This window comes from Anabas testudineus, chromosome 7 (genome assembly GCF_900324465.2).
Source record: "Anabas testudineus chromosome 7, fAnaTes1.2, whole genome shotgun sequence".
Taxonomy (NCBI): Eukaryota; Metazoa; Chordata; class Actinopteri; order Anabantiformes; family Anabantidae; genus Anabas; species Anabas testudineus.
In genome coordinates this window covers 18,732,915-18,756,740 of record NC_046616.1, presented here as the reverse complement: position 1 = coordinate 18,756,740, position 23,826 = coordinate 18,732,915, and the positions used below count along the sequence as shown (strand labels likewise).

Below are 23,826 nucleotides of genomic sequence, written 5' to 3'. Positions count from 1 at the left end.
TTTTTACATTCAAAGGGAACAATATGCTAAAATCAGCAGTGTAAAGCCAGGCTTGGTGTTCATTCTTTGTGATATTGTGCGCTTTTGTGTGTATTGCCGGTACTGTGTAATTAATCATACTACCTAACTGCATTCACAGGGCTCCCTTTGGTTAATTGGACTGCAGCTGCAGACTGGACCAAGAGATGATTTATTCAGCAGGCAGGTGGAATGCCACTCTGCACCACCGTCCTTCTAGCTACCCAGGATGGATGGCTAACTCCCCATCCTCCTCCATCCTTCAGGTCAATCGACTCTGAGGGCACATTTACAAGGCAAGCCTTAGGGTGACAAAAGGAAAGGCACGCCGGAATCAATATTACCCCTTTTCTCCGTATTCAAGGCTTATACTGGTAAGAATAAGAGAACAGATACAGCTATTGACCATCTGTAGAAAGTTTAACAAGTGAACTTCCTCACAGTGACTGCTGGCAAGAAAAAACAAATACCAGAGCCATCCAAAGGTGAGGCCCCCGCCCTCCCCACCTCATGGGTCTCCGTTTCATTTAGCGGCTGTGCTGTGCTGCTTCGGCAGACCTGGTGGTAACTACATCATTTCTGACTTGCTTGCCAGCCGAGCCACTGTGCCAAGCTTCTTACAGCGTTTATCTGAGCTTAGGATTACCAGGTCCCATAGAAAAAGAGTGGTCAAGTCCTGTACAAGTAGAGTAACTAGCTGTGAAGAGTCCTAATTGAATCTATTAGTAAAGCAAATGCAAAAGCCCAGAGCACTTGAAACCGTCAGACTCATTTTAAAAACCAATTTAAGTGGAGATGCGTAGCTTTCCCTTAAGATAAGGGTGAAATCTGCAACTATTTTGCCAGGAATGTCAGACATCTATCATATACTGTAATTAGTTGCCTATATAGTTCTAATTACATCTTCTCATTCGTTCATTCCCTATTCAAACCTTACGAGACATTTCACAGATAATCAGTCAGATTGGAGAATGGAGCCTCTAATCTACAGAAGCAAGCTCCATACATCAACATTAGGATTATACCTCCTCTTGCAGTAGTTTGTTTCACTGCTGCTGGCGTACCATTACCCTGAGATAACCACACTTTAATAGTTAATGCAGCTGTGGGGGCCCCTCTGCATTACAAATGGGCCCATCCGTCTCACCTAGACCCCCGCGGGTGGCAGCGCCACAGTCTATCTTCAGCAACTCTAATCATTCATCAATAGACGAGCTATCTGACACCAGCTTACATAAGATACTGAACACTGCGACGTGGTCAAGGCCAGAGACGGACATCCTGGTGTCAGAGAGGGGATCTGTCAACTGATATTACTCTAGACACTGCTATGTGACTGACAACAGCTGGATTGCAGGCTCCAAGTGTACTGTGCATATCTAAGAGCTCCCGTTGTCGAGCCTGTCTAGACACTGAATGAAGCCAAAAGATTCATGTGTTATTTACCTCTATATAGTATAAATTGCATCAAATGATGTCACTTGGGTTAGTTGAGTTAAAAAATTAAGTAGACTTTGTGCTAATTATGAAGTTTAATACTAGATTGCTGCTGCTCCTTTCAATGCCATTCTGGTGCAAAGATAATGTATAAACAAGATGGGATGAACATCAACAATCTTTGTTATTCTTAAAATGCCACTGTCTGGCCACTTTCTCATACAAATTGTGTTTACTCTGGCGGAAAGGCAAGAGTGCCCTCTTTCCAATTTGCCTGACAGGGCCAGTCACAATGCAATCAATAAGGCAGATGTTGAAGTGACTTAACTCTGCAGCTGAGCCTGTGTTGTAGGGGACTTTGTAAACCTTTTATCTCCAACTGTAAAGCCTAGCTTGTATTTGTTGTGGTGGTCATCACATCAGCACTCTGCCAAGAGAATCCATTCCCAGTGGAAATAAAATAACAGTGATAAAACTGAGCACAGATCGCCTCTATAAGTAACCAGCACAGATGTAGCCCAAGCCAGCCATGCTCTCCAGGGACTACAGCTGCCACACACGGATGTGACAGGCCCAAAATGGCTAGGCGGGTCCCTTCCCTTTTGATCAATCAGGTAAGACATGGTGGGGTAGCGTGAATTCTAAAACTCCAGATGCACCGTCACCAAGGTGACTCTCATCTTTTACCCCTCCCAGCTGCTGTGAACATACGCTCGTCTGTCAGGGTGACAGAGCTCCTTTGCTTTCTCTGCTTTAGTTGAATTCATACCTGATGAGGGTCAGCTGAATTTAGTGGTGGTTTTATTCAGCTGACTCTTAACATGGAGAATGTGGACTCTGCTCTATATATTATGGAAATGAATGAGGAAATGCAGGGCCTCCTGCATAATGGCGTCCCTGGGTATAGCCTTAATTGTATATTAACACGTTTGAAAATCAACTGGACTGCTGCAAATTCACTGCATTTATTCCTCTGTGACAGCAAACAGGGCAAACCTCAGATTCAGGAGAGAAATCAATGCTGAATGGATTTCCTCTGAGTAAGACTACCCTCTGCTGGACCTGATCGCAGGATGTGCTTGGCTGGCAGCACACATTGGCGTAAAAACAACAGCCGAGGTGTGTTGTGACACAGCAGCAGCACTTCAGCTGCGATGTCTCCAGGGAGAGTCTGTTCACGGTGAAACGAGGAGAAGAGGTGCTACTTCCTCCTCCATGTAAATAAGCAGTAAATAGTGTTTCAGACAGAAACACGCTCTGTCTCAATATACAACTGCTGTTCATATGCGAGAATGCCCACATGATGGTGCCATTTCTCAAAGATATCACTTGGTGTTGGTTTCAGTTTCACTAAATCTGATCTCTGTCTGCCACCTATTGGTAAAGAAAGAAGGCCACAATTAAACATACTGTACATCTATCAATACTGATAGCACATAGTCTTTAGGACGTGAAAATGCTCAAACTTAAATACACACTTGGTTTAATGATTAAAGGTGTGTAGAATTATATATAACCATATAAATGTGTTCAGTTTAATACAAAATGTTGCAACCAAGATTAGGTTGAAGAGCGTTGCACTGTAGCTGACCCTGTCCTCTGATCTGGCAATCATGTGATAGTATTGAGTTGGCTGGATGTCATTAAAATCATTTAATGAATCATGAGAAAAACAAAATATCGGCAACACTCGAATTCAGATTTGATTCCCAGTCCTAAAAGACATAAAGAGAGGTCTATTGGCATGTGAAGGCTGTTGTTGCCAAAGGAAGTTTCAAATATGGCACTGTTTTCACCCTGCGAAATTTCACAGGATTGAGTCACAGTATGACTGATGCACCCGCTGGATCTCTGTCTAAAAAATCTCAGGATGTGGATATGAAACTATTTGAAAGGGAGAGTGGAGAGTTGACTCAGTGACCAATGAATGGAGGTGAAATTAGGTAGTGTAACAACTCCTGTAATTCCCTTCATAAAGGAGCATTACATAAATACAGTGCTGTGTTCACTAAACAAGGAGTATGCGCTGCTTCCTGTGTTTGTGTGAGTCAGATACTACTCATGAGCAGACTGAATCAGCTGGGCCCCAACCCCCGCCCACTAACCTCCATCCGCCCCCTCGCAAGAAGTATAAAAGACACCCACACACATATTCTCATCTCCGCCCACCATCCGCCTTTCAACTGCTCCCACACTTTTCCTCTCCCCTCCCGATGGATTTTCTCTCTGTCCCTCTCTCTCACTCCTTTCTGCCATTCCCCCCCCCACCCTTCATGGAGGATGTGAGTGGCGTGTGTGTATGTGTGTGTTAGTCATGTTCAGGCTCATCCAGGGCCAACAGCAGCACAAGCAAGGGGGAAACCCAGGCACAAGCAGGAATAGGATGTTTTGTCCACATCTGTTAGTTGGTTTGGCTGCAGCACTGCGGTTTACGCAGCGCCTAAAAATGGATTGTAGAATGAGCTAGAGTGTGTGCCGGAGGGGAAGACGGATGAGCATATAGGAGGAGGGAAACAAGGGTGGGGGGATGGGGGAGCATGCCAAAGTGGGCCAAGACCCCCCCAGTGGTTAATAGGATTCTGTCTGCCCTGAGCTTCTGCAGAGTTCACGACTCTGACGAGGGCATCTGATGTGGAAGTGCTGGTCTCATGTTAGATTTGATTAACATTTAAATTCAAACGGCTCACCAGTTTGTGTGTGTGCATTTTGTTGTGCCACAGGTACAGAAAAAATACATGACGCATTTAGGACTGTGACCAGGCACCGTGTTTTTACCATGACCTAGATCTGTAAATTTACCAACCAATGTGTGAAACGCATATTTTATTCCATAAGAGTCTTGCAACTGAGGCGGGATACGCTGAATTTCACAAAACAGTTCACAGAATTTTACCAAAGTTTGCACATTTTTATGAAATGCTTACTATGTTGTTGCTCAAGAGAAGTTCAAGTGCATTCTGTAAAATGTAGTCAGTGTTTGAAAGTCATATGGAAAAAAGCATTTTGTACTGGAATGATTTCCTCCATCTGTACAGTGAAAGTGATTTTTGCACCATTTTACTTATTGGGGATCATCAAAATTAGGCAAATAAATATATGGTGAGAAGTGCTGCAGGAGGGAGATAGAAGAGTTGGAGAATCATGGTCTCAAATTTACACTCAAATTAGCTGTGATCGGTAAAGCCCATGTTTCCAGTTTATTAGGTTCAGCTAATTGAAACGTGTCATGATAGTGATAATGTTCCATCTGGCTCTATTTTGTTTTCACACCACATTAAATTGGTGTTGATTCGGTGGTCATTAACTAAATAACAGAACCTCTCTGTAAAATGCACAGTTAGATTAGCTCATAGAGTTTAATCAACACCTTTCTAAATATTGATGAAGGGAGCATTAATTGCAGTTCTCTTGTCGTGTACTGTCCAGTCCCCTCATTGGTCTCCAGGTGGTGCCAGTGGTTGAGAGGTACAATTCCTCTCACACACACACACACACACACAGTGGACCTATTTCCCTGTCTCCATCTCCATGCTGAGTGGTTGGGTATGGCAGAGATGTGTGAGGGTGTGGGGGATGGGACTGAAGTAGTTGTGGAAGATAGGGAGGAAGGAAGTGAATAGAGTGAGAAACGGGGAGGGAAGGGGTGGCATGCAAGGCAAGCACATGCTGAGCAGAACATTGGACTCACTGAGAAAGGCGCTCTCTCCATTCATACTCTATCCAATCCCCTTTTCACCAAACTTCCACTCGTCTCATAATGTGCATACAGTATAATGATATCTGCACCGTATCTGCAGTTGGCAAAAGTTTGGAGACGACAAAGTAATCCAGCGCATTTGCAGTTGGTTATTCGAGCTCTGTCGTGACAAAACAGATGGAGAGGTGAGACACGCTCAGACGACAGCAGACGGTTCGTTGTGACCACTTTCGGGGCCACTCTACTCTCAGTATCTGTTCTCAATTGCAGAGTAGAGGACCCATCAACTGCAGATGGGTAGTTCATTTACATCAGAAACCTTTGTGCGAAAGTACCAGTAGGTGGTTTGATTAGAGCAGTTTGGAGAGCCTCTCTACCATCCTCTGCATCCACCACACCCATCCAATAGACATCGGGGTTATTTTAAATGCAAAACTGGCCACAGCAACACCTGAAGGGATCACCCATGTCTGTATGAGTTAAATAGGCAGCGGCGTTTGCAGCTTAATGCAAACTTGAATAAACTTTTACTGAGATCACGCGTCCTACAGCTGAAATCACATTAAAGAAAGACATGAAAACAGGATTATAGGTTTGATCTAGTCATATCAATTTTGTGCTTTAAATGTTGTATTTCTTTCTTCCTTGTTTGTTGGCTGAAACTATTTTAACTCCATTTAAAAAAAATATGAAAATGAAATGCAAAATGATTTCCTTTCTTAAGTCAGTCAATGTTCCTGAGTGGAACTGCCCCCTTCCTTTTTATATTTTTTATTTTTATGTATATAGGTGTCAGCACTGCACCAAAATAAGTATAAGGGGTTGGGAGATTCATTTTTATTTCTAATTTCTCTCAAGTATTGTTTTTTTTTAACCAGAAAGTCACAGGTGGTATAAGACAAAAAAAGGTTTCTGCAGTAATAATGTAAATACAGAAAAAGAGAGAGGGAACAAATGAAACTAGTAGAAATGCTCATAAAAAAAAAAGAACTAGTATAGTTTTAAGAGTAAATACCAGTAAATACCAGTAATGCTGCACAGCACAACATAATAAAATACCAAAGCACTTTTACTGAGGTAAGATTATGTAGACATCCCAGCACCACACCTAAAGGCTCCGTGTTTTACCCACACTTGTATTTGCTCGTCTTTCAAGCTTGTCATTCATCACGTGTATGAAAAATCACACTAATCCCCGTGAAACAATGATCAGTGGGGAAAATATTTACTTCACCAGCAGAGCTTTGAGTGATTCATTTGGGGGATTTCAGTCCATACCTCTGTCCCACTACACTTCAGTGAACTGTGTTAACTGTATCTCACAGCTATCATTATCAGTCACAGTCCAACTGGGGGTTTGACATATAAAACACGTGGTGAGGTTTTAAAAGATGGTTTGAACAGATATTAGATTGATAAATAATAGCTTAATGAAGTTACCTCATAATTTAATCCTGAATAATAATTCCAATGGTGTCAGACTTTGAACAGGCTCGTGTTTACAAAGGATGAGGTCATCATTTTTACCCAACACAACTTCTACACATGTTTTTGGGGGATAGTGAAAATAAAAAGGACCCACTAGTTTGATGGTGGCTGTGTGGTGGTGGCGGGGGTGGAGGGGGGCTCTCTCATTCTGAGGGTGGCCCATTTATCATATCTCCGCCCTCCAGTGTTTCAGCTCCCATGAGGGCGGCTCTTTAAATTGCCCCAGAACTCCTGGCTGCCGCCTTTTCCCCCTTTATCTGCAGGAGACAAGACACGCGTGCCATTCATAGGACGTGCTTGGAATAAACTTCTCAACCTGCTGGTAAAAGTATTTCTAATCTTTTTTTTTTCCATCTCTTAAAAAAAAAAAAAAAAAACATTATCGTTCTTATCTAATTCCTAATTGTTGTTGAGCTCTGCATGAGCTGGGATTTTAAAGGGGCGGGCTGTGTGCTGTCTGACGAATACAAGCTGGAGCCCGTAGATCAGTGCGAGGCTCTTTAACCGGGTACAGCCAGCCAGGCTTAAAGGAAACATTTGGGCTTACATTTAGAGCAGAGGTTACAGCCGAGCGATAAAGGTGAGTGCAAATATGAGCACTGCGAGGGAGGGAAACTTTGCATGCTCGATTACAAGTGGATGATACTGAGCTGGGGGCTCCGGCGAGAGGAGGCTGCACGCTCCCACCGTGAAGCCGTCTTTTGTTGCTGTGGCCCGGGCTTTCAACGAACCCGCTCACCTCGCTCGCTTGCATTTCATGTGCCTGTTAAAAAAAATATATATATATATATATATTTTATAGATAATATATATGTGTATGTGCGCTTGTATGCGTGCGTCTTGGTGCAGGAGAGCGGTCGAGCCTGCAGATCGCAGCCAGCACACAGCAGTCATTGTGTCTGTCTGTCGGCGGAGAGCTCTCCATGGCTCCGGCGTGCAGACACGCTGTGAGACGAGCTCCGTGTGCAGGCCCGAGCCCGACGAGCCGCAGCCGCAGCAGCGGGCCTCGAAACGCGGTCGGTGCGGGGAGACAAGCGTCGGGATCAGTAGACATTTAGTGCACATTAGTGCGGCCTCAGACCGCCTACAGAGTCCCAGCAATAATCATGCGAGCCGGTTCTGTGTCAAGCCCTGTATGTGTGTGTGTGTGTGTGTGTGGCAACGTCGTCTGCGTAATAGAGCGCACATGAGACCGAAATAGACCTGGAAACAAGCGCGGATTAATAGTCAGACCAGTTACCAGTGTGCAGCAAGCTCAGTCCTTTTCTATTTGCTTGGTTATTGGTGATAAACGAGTCTTTGCTGAGTGTGTGTGTGTGTGTGTGCGTGTGCACGAACTCGACGCCCCGGCTTGCAGCGAGCCTGACCAGTGTGATTTATTTCCTAGGTCTGTGAAGCTAAGCAAACATGAGCGACAAGGGGACAGTGTCACCGAAAGAGAAGGAGGCAACAGAGAAGAGGGGGCGTGGAAGACCCCGCAAGCAGCCCCAGGTGAAGACCTCTGACGTAAGTAAAGCAGCGTTTTATTCTTACTTATGATGCGCGCAGCGTGTGTGTGTGTGTGTGTGTGTGTCACCATATCAGGCTTGTGTGTCATGGAATATCACCCCCTGTCACAGCATGCGTACGAGTGTAAGATCAGCCCAACAAAGCAGACCACTGCCTAACATCTGTTCCAGCTGATGCTCTAGTAGATATTATTGCAGCTGAGGGGCTCATGCCTATCCATGTCATAAGCCCCAGGTGAAATGAAGAGTCAACATGGAGCTGCAGTGAGCCCCTGTGACCATCCGTTCACCCTCTTATCTGTGTAAATGTCTACAACAAACTACCGGTGTGTAAGCAACCTGTAACCCAAACCTCTTTAAACTGCCCCCCCCCCCCCCCATCCCCTCCTCCTCCTTCTCCTCTCTTCACGACACCACTTCATCTCGTCACGTAACGGATGACATAGCAGAGTCAAAGCCCAGGCCGGCTCACACAGCTATCGCTCAGCACGGTGTGTTTTTAAGTATTGAATTGCTTGGTTGCTATGAGCTGCAGTTGTAAACACGCCGCAAGTGGAATAGGAAACGACGCAGCCATGACACGGCTTACAACCACTAACTGTCACATCAACAGGGCATCTCGTGTGAAGCTGATTGTGGAGGTGGAGGTGGGGGTGAGGATGGCTCACGTGCTTCAGCCGGCAGCTTTTATTGGGTTATGTTTTTGTCTTGACATCTCAACTGTGCATTTGTTATTGTTCTTTCCATAGTTTGTTTCCGCATCAGACAAGCGGCACCCTGTGGTTTCGACCACCTGCCAGCACTGTACAGTACACGTCACGTAGTCGTATATGAGAGTGCAGCATGTTATGCTGTTAACCTGTGCTCATCTTATTTTGGAGGAAGTTATAATCCTCGACTAACTAGCTGATAGTGGTGTGCTAACTTCCACTCTTGATTTGTCAGGAACCAAGTGGATCCCCTACTCCAAAGAGGCCAAGAGGACGGCCGAAGGGCAGCAAAAACAAGACCACGGGCAAGAGCAAAGTAAGTCGCTGTCTGCGTGCTTTTTGTTTTGATCCGATTTTTCAACAGCAGCTAATGTGCATCCTGAGACGGGCACGGCTTCTTGATGACTCTGCACATGTCCTCGTCCACTCTAGCTTTGCTCGCGCTTCCCTTCTCTAACCCCTGATTCCTTTTGGTGGATGAGTATTTTAACGGTAGCTAACCTCATCCTCTTAAAAGGATGTCCTGCTGTTACTTGTGATATATTGGTTGGCTGCAATTTAGCCGCTTCCCCTCCTGGTGTCAGAAATAGCCTGGCTTGGGTTTCCCATTGCAAAGACCTTGGTTTACTGCTTTATTATTCTTTTTCTTTCTTTTCTCTTTTTTTTTTTTTTTTTTTTTTTTGAGTGATGCTCACTCTGTACTTCCTGTCCTCCAGCTTCCTGCAGCTTGTCATGCACAGTGCGGTGCAGGTGCAGAGGCCGCAAGACTGTTCCAAGCTGACACTAAGCACCCCTCCGCCCCCACCCAACACACAGCCCTAGTTCTTCTCTGCCTGTCGTCTCCATAGCAACAACTGATTTTTCTCCCTGGCCCCAACCCTCCAGCTCCCCCTTGCGCACTGTCTTCACTGCTGTGTATGGGAAAGAGAGAGTACAACACACATACATGTACGATATAGGTTTAGCAGCGAGGGCCAAGCTACAGCGGGTTTATGTCTCTGCTCAGTTCCACCAGCTGTCTCTGATCCTCAGACCAGGTGGCCAGCGAACTGGAGTGCCCTGTGTGCAGTTCCTGTCGGCCTTCCAGATAATAGCCAATGAACCCAATGCCCCCTTTCCATCTGTCTAATTGCAGAGATAGTGCTGCCACCTGCAGGCTGCTAGAGGCAGAGTAATATGGTTTGTTTACAGCACACGGTTTGCACTCAAGTCTGATCAGATAAGCAGGTCACTGTGCAAGAAATGCATTGTCTGGCTGCACCCAGAGTCCTATTAACCTAGAGTTTTTCTTTCACAGAAGGCGGCAGCAGCCCCATCTGCAGGGGGAAAAGGAAGAGGAAGACCTAAGAAGGAGGTAAGAGTCCTTGGTCGTCAGTGCTCATATTTGTTAAACCGTTCCCCTCGCAATTGAATTATGATTGGTATGACCGTCTGCAGGGCAAAATTGCATTTTCCTAATTCCCCTGCTCGCCTCACTCCATTTTCCCTCATTGCCGCTATTTTGGGTCTCGTGCGTTAATTTGAGAGCAGCGTCTTGTCACAAGATCTCGTTGTGCAGAGAGAAATTGGAACCTGCCTGATGATGACGTTGATGATCTCCTCAGGATTCATATAGTTTGTAACTGACTGCATGTATTGGTAGGAAAGCATAATGAAATTCACAGGCCATATTCAGTTGGTTTAAAAAAAAAAAAAAAAAAAAAAAACAGGGAGGAAATTGCGGTCTTGTAGTAACATTCAGTCATGTGCAGGAGTGGTTTGGGCATACGCTGAGAAGACGTCTGGATAGCGTTAGTCATAGAGGGCAATGACCCAAAGTTACCCTCCTAACTAGCCCTCTCAATTTTATGAATGAACATCTTGGGCAGCAGCAGCAGTAGTGAGTGAGTGAGCGAGGAGGAAAAGCAGGAGAGCTAAAAAGCAGGATGTGTCATTGTGACTCACCACTCTTATGAATCACTTTTCACTACTGATGGCTCACCCTTCCCCTGGGTGTTCTTCATGCCGCAGTGGTTCATCAAAGAGATTTATAATAACATTTATTTTTTTTCATGTTGGTACTTGGGGTTGTTAAAAGTAAAAACAGTCACGTTGAGACATGAATCATAGGCGGCTATTGTTGCTGAGTGTTGAAGAGGCATTTTCCTTGTGGGTGTAGTCATGGCCTGACTTCTTTTTGTCCCCCCCCCCCCATTGCAGGAGAAGGAAGAAAAGGTGTCCCAGGAATCATCTGAAGAAGAAGATGAAGAAGAAGAAGAGGAGGAGGAGGAAGAGGACCAGTAATTCACAACGCATGCTACCTCACTCAACATACTGACTTACTGTTAACCAGAACTGGGCTTTATCTCAAACACCAGTGCCACCACATGACCACTGTTCACGACAAAGCCCTCTTTGCCAAAATGAGGGTCAACACCGTACATATATCATGCAACAGCACTGGATAGAACGATGGACCTTGCTCAAGCATAGATCTAAGAATTACATGAAAGGTAACAGCCCTTTTCTCTACCTGTCATAGTATCACAAGTCTCATACTGGACAAAGGTGTGCTCTAAGGAGCCTTGAGGTTTCAGTTTTCCCCTAAAGATGGTTTGGACATTTCCTTTGCTTACTGTTATGTGTTGTACCTGCATCTGAGATGGTAGGGCATATAGATTTTTCTCCATGTTTTGTACTGGACAAAGGTGAATTTTACTTGCAGTTTTTTGTGTGTGTGCGCGTGTGTTTGTATGGCTATCATTGTGAGGACCAGCATGAATTTTTTAACCATTGGCGTGAGGACATTTTAGTGTTTAAAAGAGCAATTTTGGGGTTAAGACTTAGGGTTAGAATTAGGTTTGGTAAAGTTCAGCAGTTAGTTGTGATGGTTGGGGTAAGGCAGTACATGTGATAAATTAAAACTGAAACAGTAGATTAACATGGACTATGCGACAGTAGAGGGCTAGAGAATGAATTCTGTAAATGAGTCTTCACACTGACTGCCATACAAAAATGTGTGTGATTGCAGTGTGGTTAACCTATCCTTAGGTAACTACTGTTTTTTTTTTTTTGTTGTTTTTTTTTCCCCTGTCTTTCCCCTCATGTTTAATCGGCATAACTGATCTCATCCCGTGTCACCAGTAGAGAAGAATCACCTTTATCACCTTTTCCTCCCTTGTGTCGGACTAGATTTAGTTGTACGTCACAAACTTCCTTCTCGGTCCTTGGCGTGTTGAGGGGAAATGTAAAGCGTATCGTTTAGTAATCAGAACAGTCTGATTTGACTTACTGTTTTCCTCCTTCGGGTTACATACATTATTAAAAGAATTACATGAGTGTGCTGCTTTTCATGTTGTAATAAACTCAACTTTTCTGTTTTTTTTTTTTTTTTTTGTTAGTTTTTTTTTAAATGTGTGTTTTTAAAAGATAGGTTTGGCAGAACTCTAGGCTGAGAGCATCAGTGTTGTATCTTCAGGGAGCTTTTACAAATGCTGTTACATTAGCGTCAGTCTTCATAAGGTCCTCAGTTTCCAAGCGCTTGCTCAATCACTCGTAAGGCAAACTGCAATTGGTCAAACAATAAGTTTGATTGTAATAACGGATAGTTGGTGGCACTACTGTCCAACAGGGCTGTGCAGTTTTTATTTTGTTTTGTTTCCCCCCCTCCATTCCATCCCGCTCTCACAAATTCACCTAGCCTAGCTCGATCCTTCTGTCCCCACTTAGTACAGTAATATACTGTTTTTGTTTGTTTTTGAAGTCTTTTGAAGATATGTGTTGAATGACGTCTGCTACAGGAAAAAAAAAGGTGTTTGTGTATTTCTAAGTGTCAGGGAACCTGCGGTCACAGTCCACTTAACTGGGTTTTTCCACACACCTAAGCTGCTACAACCTCAGTTACGAAACCCGGAAAACTGCAAACAGGCGATACAAGGCCTGGAATTTCATACCTCACTCAACAGCTTACTTTACCTTGTAATTGCATTGAACTGGTTTTCTGTTTTTAAAAATTGTAACCTCTGGTATGAGTTGGAAAGATGTCGTTATTACAAAGGTTTTGTTTAGTTTTTTTTTTTTGTTGTCTGACTGTAATAAGGTATACAAGATGTCAAGTGTGTGTTTGTGTGTGCATATGCAACACGTCTTGGCTCGTTCATAACCGGAGCTTGCAGACAGGTTGGATTTTTTTCTTTTTTTAAATGTGTGAAGCAAGTCAGGGAGACCTGTCAGCTTGACAACTGTGTTCGCTGACTGTGGTAGATTAGCAGGTGTGTTTTTATCCTTTAAAAAAATTCTTCTGGTGCACTGAAATGTTGGTTCAGATTTTCATGGACAAATGTATGTGTGTGTGTTATGTGATAGACTGGGCGCTCTTTCCACCTAACTGTTCTGTTGGCTACTGTGTGTCTGGCACTACACGACACACATCCGCCCATCAACATGCTCATGCAGTGGTCACTTCATGTTTCCTTCAACTACTCTCGACCATATCGGTGTCATTCTGCATAACATCATCTTTCATTTATATGCTGTAAACTCAACAGGACGGGATCATTCTTTTTAATGTACACCGTATATAAATGTACAATGTCTATATTTCTATGGTGCCCTACAACGATTTGTATCAGAAATGGTCAATAAAGATACCTTTCTTTGTCAGTTTCAGGTCACTTTTGTATGTCCATAACGGTCTAAAGGAAATGACAACTGAAGCACAAAGACAATTTACATCTTCCATTATTATCAGCCTTTTTTCTTTTTTTCTTTTCTTAAAGCAACAATATTACAACAATCTGAAAAGCAAAACATAATGCTGACAAACTCACACACTCAACGTTTACATCAGTAGTTTATCCCCCATGTGCAACCTCAACTAGAAGCCTTACACAAGAGGTTCGCCAGTGTAAATCCTTATCATGATCAGATATTTGTACAGTTTTAAATTGTGAATGTGTCTTCTTCACAAACTGATCCAGTATCCAGGCAATGCATAGAAACCAGTGAGATGTAAAAATGACTGGGGGGAAGCACTGAGCAGCATGTTGCAGATACAAATGTTTCCAGGTCCAGAACAGGCCACAGGAAAGACAAAAAAAAAAAAAAAAAACTTGTACGAACCTATTTTCATTGTGAAGAATCTCTAGATGACACAGCTAATATAATTATTAAGTGCAGTTCCCACTTAAAGACAAGCTTAAACAGCTCTGTTGTTCTGAGTTTATATTCACAACTCAAAGGCAAATAAAGGTCAGGAAAGGTTACAATTCATTTAAAAAAGCAAGGTTTCCTGAGTGCTGGAGACAGTCAGACCTATGGCATTCATCTGAACAGATTCTTGGAGCTGGAGGTACTTTTGCGCTGGTGCCATGTCTTACAGACAGGACATAGTTAGTGAACTAGTCACTACTTATTTCGGGGATGAGAGGAGGGAGGTTGGTGTTATTTACTTTCATATCTGCCTTTTCATGCCATTGATAAGAGTCATAGGATTTGGCTAAACCACAAAAAAAGATCCAGATCATCGAGCAGCTTGTTAAGCTGTAAGAGCAAATTAAAACCAAAAGAGCGTGTGTTTAACTTTTATAATCAATATGAAACCCAACTTACATTTACCAGTTAAAACTCTGTTTGGAAGTGATATTTCACAACTGAGGGCTAACAGTACTTCTCCAAAGAAGCCATATTTGTTTTTAATGTACTGTACACATCCTCCACACAACAACCGGTCCAGGTAATGATCACCAACCATCTCACAGCAGGAGTGATGAAGTTTAACTAGTGCAGAACATTCAGAGTCTTACCGCAGCCCCTAAATTACAGTCTGTACAAATGCCTACTGCAACCCACAGGAACATAACTGCTTGCCACATGTCGCCCACAACAACATTACATATGTAAACAAGAGTAAACCTACAAGAACCTGTACCTTCAGATACAGCTCACTCACTGAATACCAGTAAAACGATTTGAATAAATTATTTCAAATAAATATGTCTTTAGGCACAAGTGATTGGCATCAAAACCTCATAAATGAAGAGTCACTCTGACAGTAAATAAAACAGGAAAAAGAAAAAATGCTGACTGTTGTTGATGTATTCAAAGCTAACAGTAGCACAGAGGGAAAAAAAACAGTGTGCATGACTTTGAATACGACTGATCTCTGTGGCTGAAAGTCGTCTCCACACTGACAACGTTTGATGCCTCAGTTTAGTACCATTATGCATTGACATCTTTGGTCAGGAGAGGGCGTCGCTGTTGATAATTTCTGGCCCACCCTTGTACAATCTGGGGATTAGAAAAAATGCAAGGAAAAACATGTGTAAGCACATTTTAGTACTGCGTAAAGTTGTTGTATAATAAAGATTACCATACCAAACATTTATCACTGGAACAACTTTCTACCACAAACATGGAGAAAACAGCAAAAAAGATTATGTGATTATTAGTAGACATGTAGAAAGCAGAAGTCTCATAAAACCTCAACCAAAACAACCAATCACTAAGTGGTATGATTTGGGTAAAGCTGTCCTTAAATAACACCCTCATTAACCACTACAGAACCTGTTATGATAGTATTGCTTTTCCGTTTTCAAGATGAAGAGCACGTTGCCCATGATCTGTAGTGCCACCTAGTGCTTCTAATGGTTTTGTGCATGCTGTTTTTACACTGCAATTAAAGAGCTATTCAGCTATTATCAACTATTATATAACAAACAAATCATCAATAGAAGGAAAGGACTGAATCATGTTTAACATCTATCTGATTACTGAAGAGATCCCACAGCTAATCAGTAACTGCCATGGTGAGTGAGCCAAGCAACACACATGTGACTATTTTACTGTGCTACAAACTATTTTTACAACTTGCAGCCATGTTGACAGTGCAGTGGCAAGAGGGGTCCTTAGGCAAAACCTCTTTATGCCTACCATGGCCTTGTATCTTGGCCCATACTTGTAAGTCGCTTTGGATAAAAGTGTCCGCCAAATGACTAAATGTCAATGTTTCTGTGTAGACGAGGAAGTAGCTAACCATTTGAGGAACTGTCGTTCTGTGAGTGAATGGTGCAACCACATGCAACCACACAGTCGAAAAAAATGCACTGTGAGGAAGCAAGGAACCAACAGACAAATCCTCAGGCTGTCTTTTGTGGAGATAGTGGTCATTTATGTCAAGATTTGGTTGTGCATGTCCTAACCTTTGGAAATATCACACATTTTTAACACACATTTCCCATATTAACATAATAATGCTGTCTAAATTATGATTTGGTTACCAAACTCTGGAAACATACCCTTGTGTCCTCCTCTCTCCACATTTCTTGTTCAGCTTCATTAAGCTCCTCAGAAGGATCATATGAGTAAACAGGCAACAGCTGATGGCGTAGTCTGTCAATTCTGAGAGGCAAAACAAAAGAACCTAAACTGTGATTTACTTTATTACACAGAGACACAGAAATGAGAAACATTTTTTCTGATTTTTTGACATAATGCTAAAGGCTTACCTCCTTCTCTTACGAATATACATGACCTGAAACAGATAAAGGAGTACAACTAGGTCTTTGTGCATTTAAATTCATGAGTTGATATGAGTTCAGCTTTTCATAAACGTTGTCTAAATCAAACCATGCCATCCAACACAACTAGCAACTTACCACAGCTGCAGCTATTCCAGTAACAGTGATCAGGAGAAATGGCACCAACACATAGCTGACTGCCACATCTCCATCTATGATGGCAGGGGGCTGAGTAGTGCTGTTCATTGCATATATTCAGGAAATGCAGGGGGCCCAGGGGGCTGCTTGTGCCGAGCCTTTACAAGCAGCAAACCCCCTCCCTATAGAAGACACTGTGCAGCGGCTCTCTCCTCGAACTAACCCCTTGTTGTTTATGCCTCATCCTTGTCGTTCATGTGACTTGCACATGGTATCACTCCCCTCCCTAATCAGCGCGAAATCTGTGGGAACACGGGATGGGAAAAAATGCACAATTGAAGGCATATGTGTGGTCACACATTGGTAGATGACTTACTAGAAAGCACCGAGCAGTTAGCATCTATGCTGGTTTTGTTTCTCAGGTAAATCTAACATGACGATTTAACGCCACAGTTCGTTTGCGTCAGTGTCTTTTAACATTAGCGCACTTGATGCAAGTTCCTAAAACTGACTATCGTCCTCCGTGCACTAGCCACCTAACCTTAATATAAAATAACCGCCGTTATCAATGACCATTTCTATCTTACACCTCCACATAAAGTCTGCGGACTTTAAGTCAGTGCTGCAGTGTAAACAAAGCTAAGTTACCGTTAGCTGGCGCTAGTTGGTAGATGACAGCGCCACTGACAAGTTGTTTTATTGCACAAACAAGCTGAAACACGTCATTTGCATCGAAACGAAGTCGACTTCCAACGACCTACAACAGACATGTTTTTATGAAATTGAATTATGTTTTCACTTACTGAGAGACGTACAACACCTCCACTTAGACTGATGCTGTCCGTCGTTTACAAACAGCTTCCTCTTCCGGGCAGCAGCGACAACATCACTTCCGGATCTGAATCCTTCAGAATAAAAGCGTCACGACACAAAGTGGTGTTTGGAGCTATTTTGTGTTTTGAGTCGGATGGTCAGAGATAAGTCAGGGTGAGTAAAAGTCGGACTCAAACAGTGTTTCAGATGATAATGGTTCACTCCACTCAGTTTGGATGATGGATGATTATAGCTCATTTCATTGCTAAAGACAGCACCAATGACTAACTAACATATTCCAACAACAACCCTTTCCCCAAAATTAGCCTCAGACTTAAAACAGCCAAATAACACCTGTGATGACATCCCAGCACTCTTTTGAATTTTGCTTTATTTTATATTTGTGCTACAAGACATTAACAGACTCATCGTCAAAACATTCAATCACATTACAGCAGGTGGAGCAAGGAAGCAAGGTGGAGAAGAGCTGCCTGATAGTTTTCCTCTTTTGCTTTTTTCTCTCACTGGACTCACCGACACCTGCAAATCAAAGGTATAACCAGTGCTGTAGCAAACGTCAAAGCAATGATTATAATTTTGAGTGGAAAGACACGGCACTTTGACATGTAGGAGTGAACATTACCTACCAGGCATGTGCGGGGGATCGATGATGTTGGAGGCTTGTTTCAAAGTGGAGTCAGGAGATTCAGTCTCCAGTTCGTTTGGAGAAACCAACAGGATGCTCTCAATGTCAGAGGCTACAGCGAGGCTTGTTTGAACACTGTCACTGATGGACTCCAATCTAAGGTCTCCCTTGTTGGCCTTCTCCTTCTGCTCAGCCTGTGAACTACACAAATTGTCAATCACACTAGATCTAAAGAGTGAAGTGTGAGTTTGAGGAGGCCAACATAATAAATGGACATCACTTAAACGTTTGGTGTGTGACGTGGTGTATTGTTTGCAAAAAGGGAGAAATTTTATACATGGTGTTATAGTTTCAAATTAAATGATCTTTACAAGTATATTTATATACAAATTCAACTTACTTCTACTTTCTTCAGTATCTGAATTTAATGCAACCTTATACTTCTACTCCAGTACATTTCAAAGGGGTTATACTTTTTACTCCACTAAATTTAAAATGATAGCTTCCATTACTACTGTAGTTACTTTTCAGATTATAATTATTTAATATGAACTGAAGGGCAATACATTGTCACCAAGCCAAACACATTGCAGTACGTCTCAGCTCTTATAGTCATACCTGAATAAACTATTTCAGTAGTTCTGACACGGTTAAACGAGTAGTAGCCAGTGCAGCCTAATTGTTTTCTGAGAAATTGTAACAATCAACATACTTTTCATAACTTTAAGTAAGAACTTTATTTGTGTGATGTTGGTAGGTTAATGTTACCACTACCTGCTGTTTCTCACATATTGTGAATGTGCTGTGGGCACTCAACTATGACTGAGTGACTTAACCAAAAACTGACTTCTAATAACTGCATTGTACTTTATTTGCCTAGATAGTTGCAATATTACCAAATAGGAGATGTAGGTGACAACTAGACATTAATATTTGAAAGTCTGACCTAATTGGAACCGTATTTACATAGAAAAGCAACAAAGATCTTAATTTTACATAAGGAAACTTTTAGTCTATCTGCTTTTTAACAGGCTAGAGCACAAGTTCAATAAACAAAAGAGCTGGGTATATTTCTGTATGTTATTTTGTTTATTGTTAGTACATGTAAGATTGTCAGCATAATGCCAAAAGTAACACCAAAAGTAACAAAGTAAAAGACTTCCCCAGTCTGATTCCAGTAACTATTACTATTAACATACTTTAGCTGAGTAAAGGCTCTGATCTACTGTACCTGCTGTTCACTGTTGTGAAGTAGAAGTAGGAGTAGAAGTTAGCATAAAGTGGATATAATCGAGTAAAGTATGGCATTATAATTTTTTTGGATCTTGGACAACTAATCTTGTGTAAAGCTATGATGTTACAATAGGTGTTTTAGAACCTTTTTATTGATCCTCATCTAAGGCATTGATTGTATCACTAGAGGAAATTAATTTACCTCATGTCACTGCTCTGTTTGCTGGCTCCTTCCCTCTGCATGGTTTTCTGAGCTGACTTAACAATGATGACACCAGGAGCCAGTTTTATGGGACATCCAGGGGAGGCTTCACATCTATGACAAAACATACATGTACACTTTCAGAGTCATCCTCAAATTCTAAACTGTACAAGTCACTCCAGCTGGTAATGCTTTTTGCCAATTGTAGGAATGGTATGTCTGAGCACACACTTACAGAGATCTGTTGCTTAGGCTGAAGTAGATTCCCATTATGAATGGATGGGCCAGGATTTTGCTTGGTGTAATCCTCTTTCTGGGAATAATCTGAAGCATTTCCTTCAATAGTTCAACAGAAGCACTGCTATCAGCAGCCTCTGCTCTGCTTTCCTGGTTAGGGATATTTCTCTAAATTTGGAAACGATAGATTCAGTTGAAAGTAAACCAAAATTTTGTGGGTTGATCAGCAGACAGTACTTACTTGACAACGTACCATGTTTATCTCATCCAGAGAGGACAGTCGATGTCTCCTGGTGTCTTCTGGCTTGATGCCTGTTTCCCTATAAAACTCCAGTGGAGTCTGTAACAAGAACAAATCCACTTGAGGCATTTTAGTATTTTTTCTTATTATTCTTAGTTATATTAACAATAAGTTCAGGGCATAAGGCTATACCTTGAACGTCCAGTGCTTGATCAAGCCATACTTGCGACTTTTGCGGTAGAACAACCCTGTATAATATCCTTTGTTCAAAAGTCCCTTAGGAGGTTCACCAAGAAGTTCAACAATGAAACGTAGCTGGACACAAAACATTACACGGTTTAAATGACTACTCTGTAACTGTGCAGAAATGTGACTGTAAAATAGGTACTTACCACATCATATTTATTTGTCCCTGGAAAAAGTATAAAGCCAAGGAGCATCTGGGCCATCAACGAGCCAAGAGACCAAATGTCAATGGCCTCAGTAAATGGGAGGCCTAAGAGGATTTCAGGAGACCTGAATTTGGGAGAACAGTAAAACAGAAGATGAAAAACATTCATTAAGTTTTAAAGCATGGAAATACAAAGACATCACTGCAACCTGCATGTAGAACAGTGAATGCAGCAACTTAACAACCCATTTCCAAAAAGGTTGGATGGTTGGTTGGGTGAAATATGACAGCAGAATACTTTTGGTTGGAAATAGTACAAAGTCTTTCATTAACAAATGAGAAAAATTGCTTTAAATTTTGAAACTGAAGAACCAACATTCCTGATACAGTGCTGTAAAAAGTATTTACGCCCTTTCTGTTTGTTTGTTTGTTTGTTTTTTGTCACTTAAATGATTCAGATTATTAAACAAAGTATAATATTAGACAAAGATAACCCAAGTAATCTATCTATCATCTATTAAGGGAAAAAAAATCCAAACCTGCTTGGCCTTATGTGAAATAGATATTTTCCCCAAAACATAATAATTGGTTGTTCCACCCTTTGCGGCAACAACTGCAATGAAGTATTGCAGAAAACCTTAATTTTACCACACAGAATCCATGGTTCCATTAACAATGACAAGTCGTCCAGGTCCTGAATCTTCAAAACAGCCCCAGATCATCACATTACCACCACCACGTGTGACTGTTGGTATGAGCTTCTTTTTATGAAATGCTGTGTTAGTTTTTTGCCAGATATAACTGTATGCTCATTCCAGAAAGTTAAACTTTTGTCTCATCAGTCCACTGAATATTTGGCGATAATCAAGTGTTTTTTTGTGATCTTTGTGATTTTTCTGTTTAGCAGTGGCTTTCGCCTTAAAACTCTCTCATGTATGCCATTTATTCCCAGTCTCTTTTCTTTTGTTGAATCATGAACACTGAACTTAACTGAGGCAAGTGAGGCCTGCAGTTCTTTAGATAGTACTGTGGGTTTTGTGACCTCCTGCATGAGTCATTGTTGTGCTCTTGGAGTAATTTTGGTGGGAAGGTTCACCGCTGCTCCAAGTTTTCTCCATTTGTTGGTCATGGCTCTCATTGTGGTCCCCAATCCTTAGAAATGGCTCTACAACCCTTTCATTACTTTATTTTTCTTCTGTTATTTTAGATCACAACAGGTGCTGCTTTTTGAGATCTTTTAGTAAGCTTCTTTTTGCAGCTTCCATTGAAATAATTTATTGATTGAATAGGTCAATAGGTAGAGTGGCCTGCATTTTGTATTTACTTGAATTATCTTTGTGTAATATTAATTTGTGTATTATTTATTTGATGATCTGAATCATTATTTTCAATAAGAGTTTCAAATTTTGCCTCTTCAGACCGGAGGACCACCATACAGTTTTTGTGATGCTTTTGAGAAATTAGAGAGTTTTGATTTTTGGATACAACTCGCTGGCAGTGGTTATCAGAGGTGTTCCTGAGCACATGCAGTGATTTCCACTAAAGAATTGTGTCTGTATGTCATGCAGTGTCACCTGGGGGCCTTAAGATTTTAGGCCATTTGCTATAATACAAATGTCTCACCTATGACAAAGTGGCTGAACAATTAGTCCACGTCTGGCTTCAACTTTAAAAAGAGTGAGGCCAAAGTCAATGAGCCTCACCCTGAATGGCTGCTTCTGATGATTCACCAGCATGATGTTATCCAGTTTTAAATCTGTATGGATCAGACCAACACTTTTCATGGCATTTAATGCCGTGGCCACCTGCAAGTACAGTCAGTCACAGAAAATGAAGGGTCTGCCACAGCACATTAGAAATAGAGCTTCCAACTGTCCTTTCTATGTGGTCCTTACATCTTTTATGATGGTCCTTATGCCATGAAGAGGCAGAGGAGCCCATTTTCTTTTGCACATGTAATCATGGACACTAATATCCAGGTTTTCAAATACCATGAAGGTCCTGTCGAGCCTGTGGAACCAGTTATAGCATCTGACGATGTTAGATTTATCAGGGTCCAAACATCTGAGCTTTTCCAGAATCATGATCTGCGGGGAAATTACATGTTTTAAACAGATTTGTCATCAATGCAAGGCAACGTGCTTACTAAAAACGTATCTCTGAATTGTGATAATTAAACGTATCCCACCTCCCTTATGTTTTTTATCTTTGAGTGGCTGTGTTTTAAAACCTTTACAGCCACAATGTCTTCAGTGTCCTGTTTTAAACATTTGATCACATGTCCGTAGCACCCCTGTCCCAGATCTTCAAGGAATGTGTAGTTTTCTGAGATTAAATGTATCGGGTAATGGCTCTCCATTTCTGCAAAGGAAAAACTGGAAGTGGTGAATATTGTTCTTGCACTCATACCAAAATTAACGTTAATTTACATATCATTAACAAATATTTCCAATCAGTTAATAACATGTTTCCATCTATAAAAATCAACTAAACTATATTTATATATATTATATGTACCTATATATATATATATATATATATACCTTTTTTTCTGCATCATATATTCATATATAAAGTATATTTAACTTATATATATATATATATATATATATATATATATATATATATATATATATATATATATATATATATATATATATATATATTACAATAAATAAATAAATAAATAAACAATTTCCAGTAAATTTTGGACATTTTCTCAAATGCAGTGTTTTCACTGTGTTTTGGAAAAATAAACGTATTTATGATTAAATGCCTTTTGTCAGTGTGCTGTTGGCATCAAACTCTGAGTTTAGTGATATTTACAAACCACAATCAAGCTGCAATTATCTAATCACAGACTTATTTATTGTGGCTTTTCAGAAAAATTCTGGTCATGGGGTTCGTACACTGAGGTGTTAATGTGCATGTTTCATTTGTCATTACACTTGTAGTTGTGAGTTACAGAGTCACTCAACCTCAGAAACTTATGTATAAAGGATCGATTAAAGCAGCAGCTTTACCTGTATCATCTGCAGAGTGTTTAAAGTGGTTTACCTGTTGTTTTTGGTCCACCTGTCTTGAAGACTGGCTCAGTTCAGAGGGTCTTCTCTTGTCCAGTAGTTAGGAGAGGAGTGATGCATGTCCAGACTCCATGTAGGAGAACGTATTGACCAAACGTCTGTATGATGTCACAATGGCCTGTTCTAGAAGAGTTACCTCTGTAGACATTCAACAGCTCTGCATTCAGAACCACACTATTTCTTGGTATCTGTTTAATGATCTAAGTTTGCCATCACTAATCAACTATTGGATAGTTTGATAGTTTTCAAACTCTTTAAAAATGTGAGAGGCACAAGCTAAAAAGAATCCAATGTGGAGTTTGTGTGTTTTCCTCGTAGAATATGAACCTGTGAATAAAAGGCTAACTGCATGTAAGATAAATGTAGAACAGCAACAAGTTTAAAATGTTCCTCTGTCACGTGAAGCAGATGTGTCAAGTACCATTAAGGAAAAGGTCAACCACCTCATAATTGTCCCTAGCTACAGTACATGAGTACATTGACTATAA

General features: G+C 41.4%; 2 protein-coding genes across 3 annotated transcripts; one reads left to right on the top strand and one right to left on the bottom strand.

Moving 5' to 3' along the window:
- The first annotated feature begins 6,826 nt into the window (after positions 1-6,826).
- Positions 6,827-13,499, top strand: hmga1a (high mobility group AT-hook 1a). Of its 2 annotated transcripts, none has more exons than XM_026368364.1 (5): positions 6,827-6,962; positions 8,028-8,146; positions 9,094-9,174; positions 10,156-10,212; positions 11,058-13,499. In XM_026368364.1, exons 2-5 carry the CDS (start codon positions 8,048-8,050, stop codon positions 11,139-11,141), a joined length of 321 nt encoding a protein of 106 aa, XP_026224149.1. In that variant the 5' UTR covers positions 6,827-6,962; positions 8,028-8,047; the 3' UTR covers positions 11,142-13,499. The 2 variants fall into 2 exon arrangements, with proteins under 2 accessions (XP_026224149.1, XP_026224150.1); XM_026368365.1 differs by lacking the exon at positions 6,827-6,962 and adding an exon at positions 7,101-7,220.
- smim29 (small integral membrane protein 29) lies at positions 11,916-17,375 on the bottom strand. The gene is made up of 5 exons (XM_026368366.1): positions 17,296-17,375; positions 16,493-16,794; positions 16,343-16,368; positions 16,133-16,235; positions 11,916-15,125 (listed from the first exon to the last, which is right to left on the bottom strand). Exons 2-5 carry the CDS (start codon positions 16,598-16,600, stop codon positions 15,057-15,059), a joined length of 306 nt encoding a protein of 101 aa, XP_026224151.1. The 5' UTR covers positions 16,601-16,794; positions 17,296-17,375; the 3' UTR covers positions 11,916-15,056.
- Positions 17,376-23,826: the final 6,451 nt, after the last annotated feature.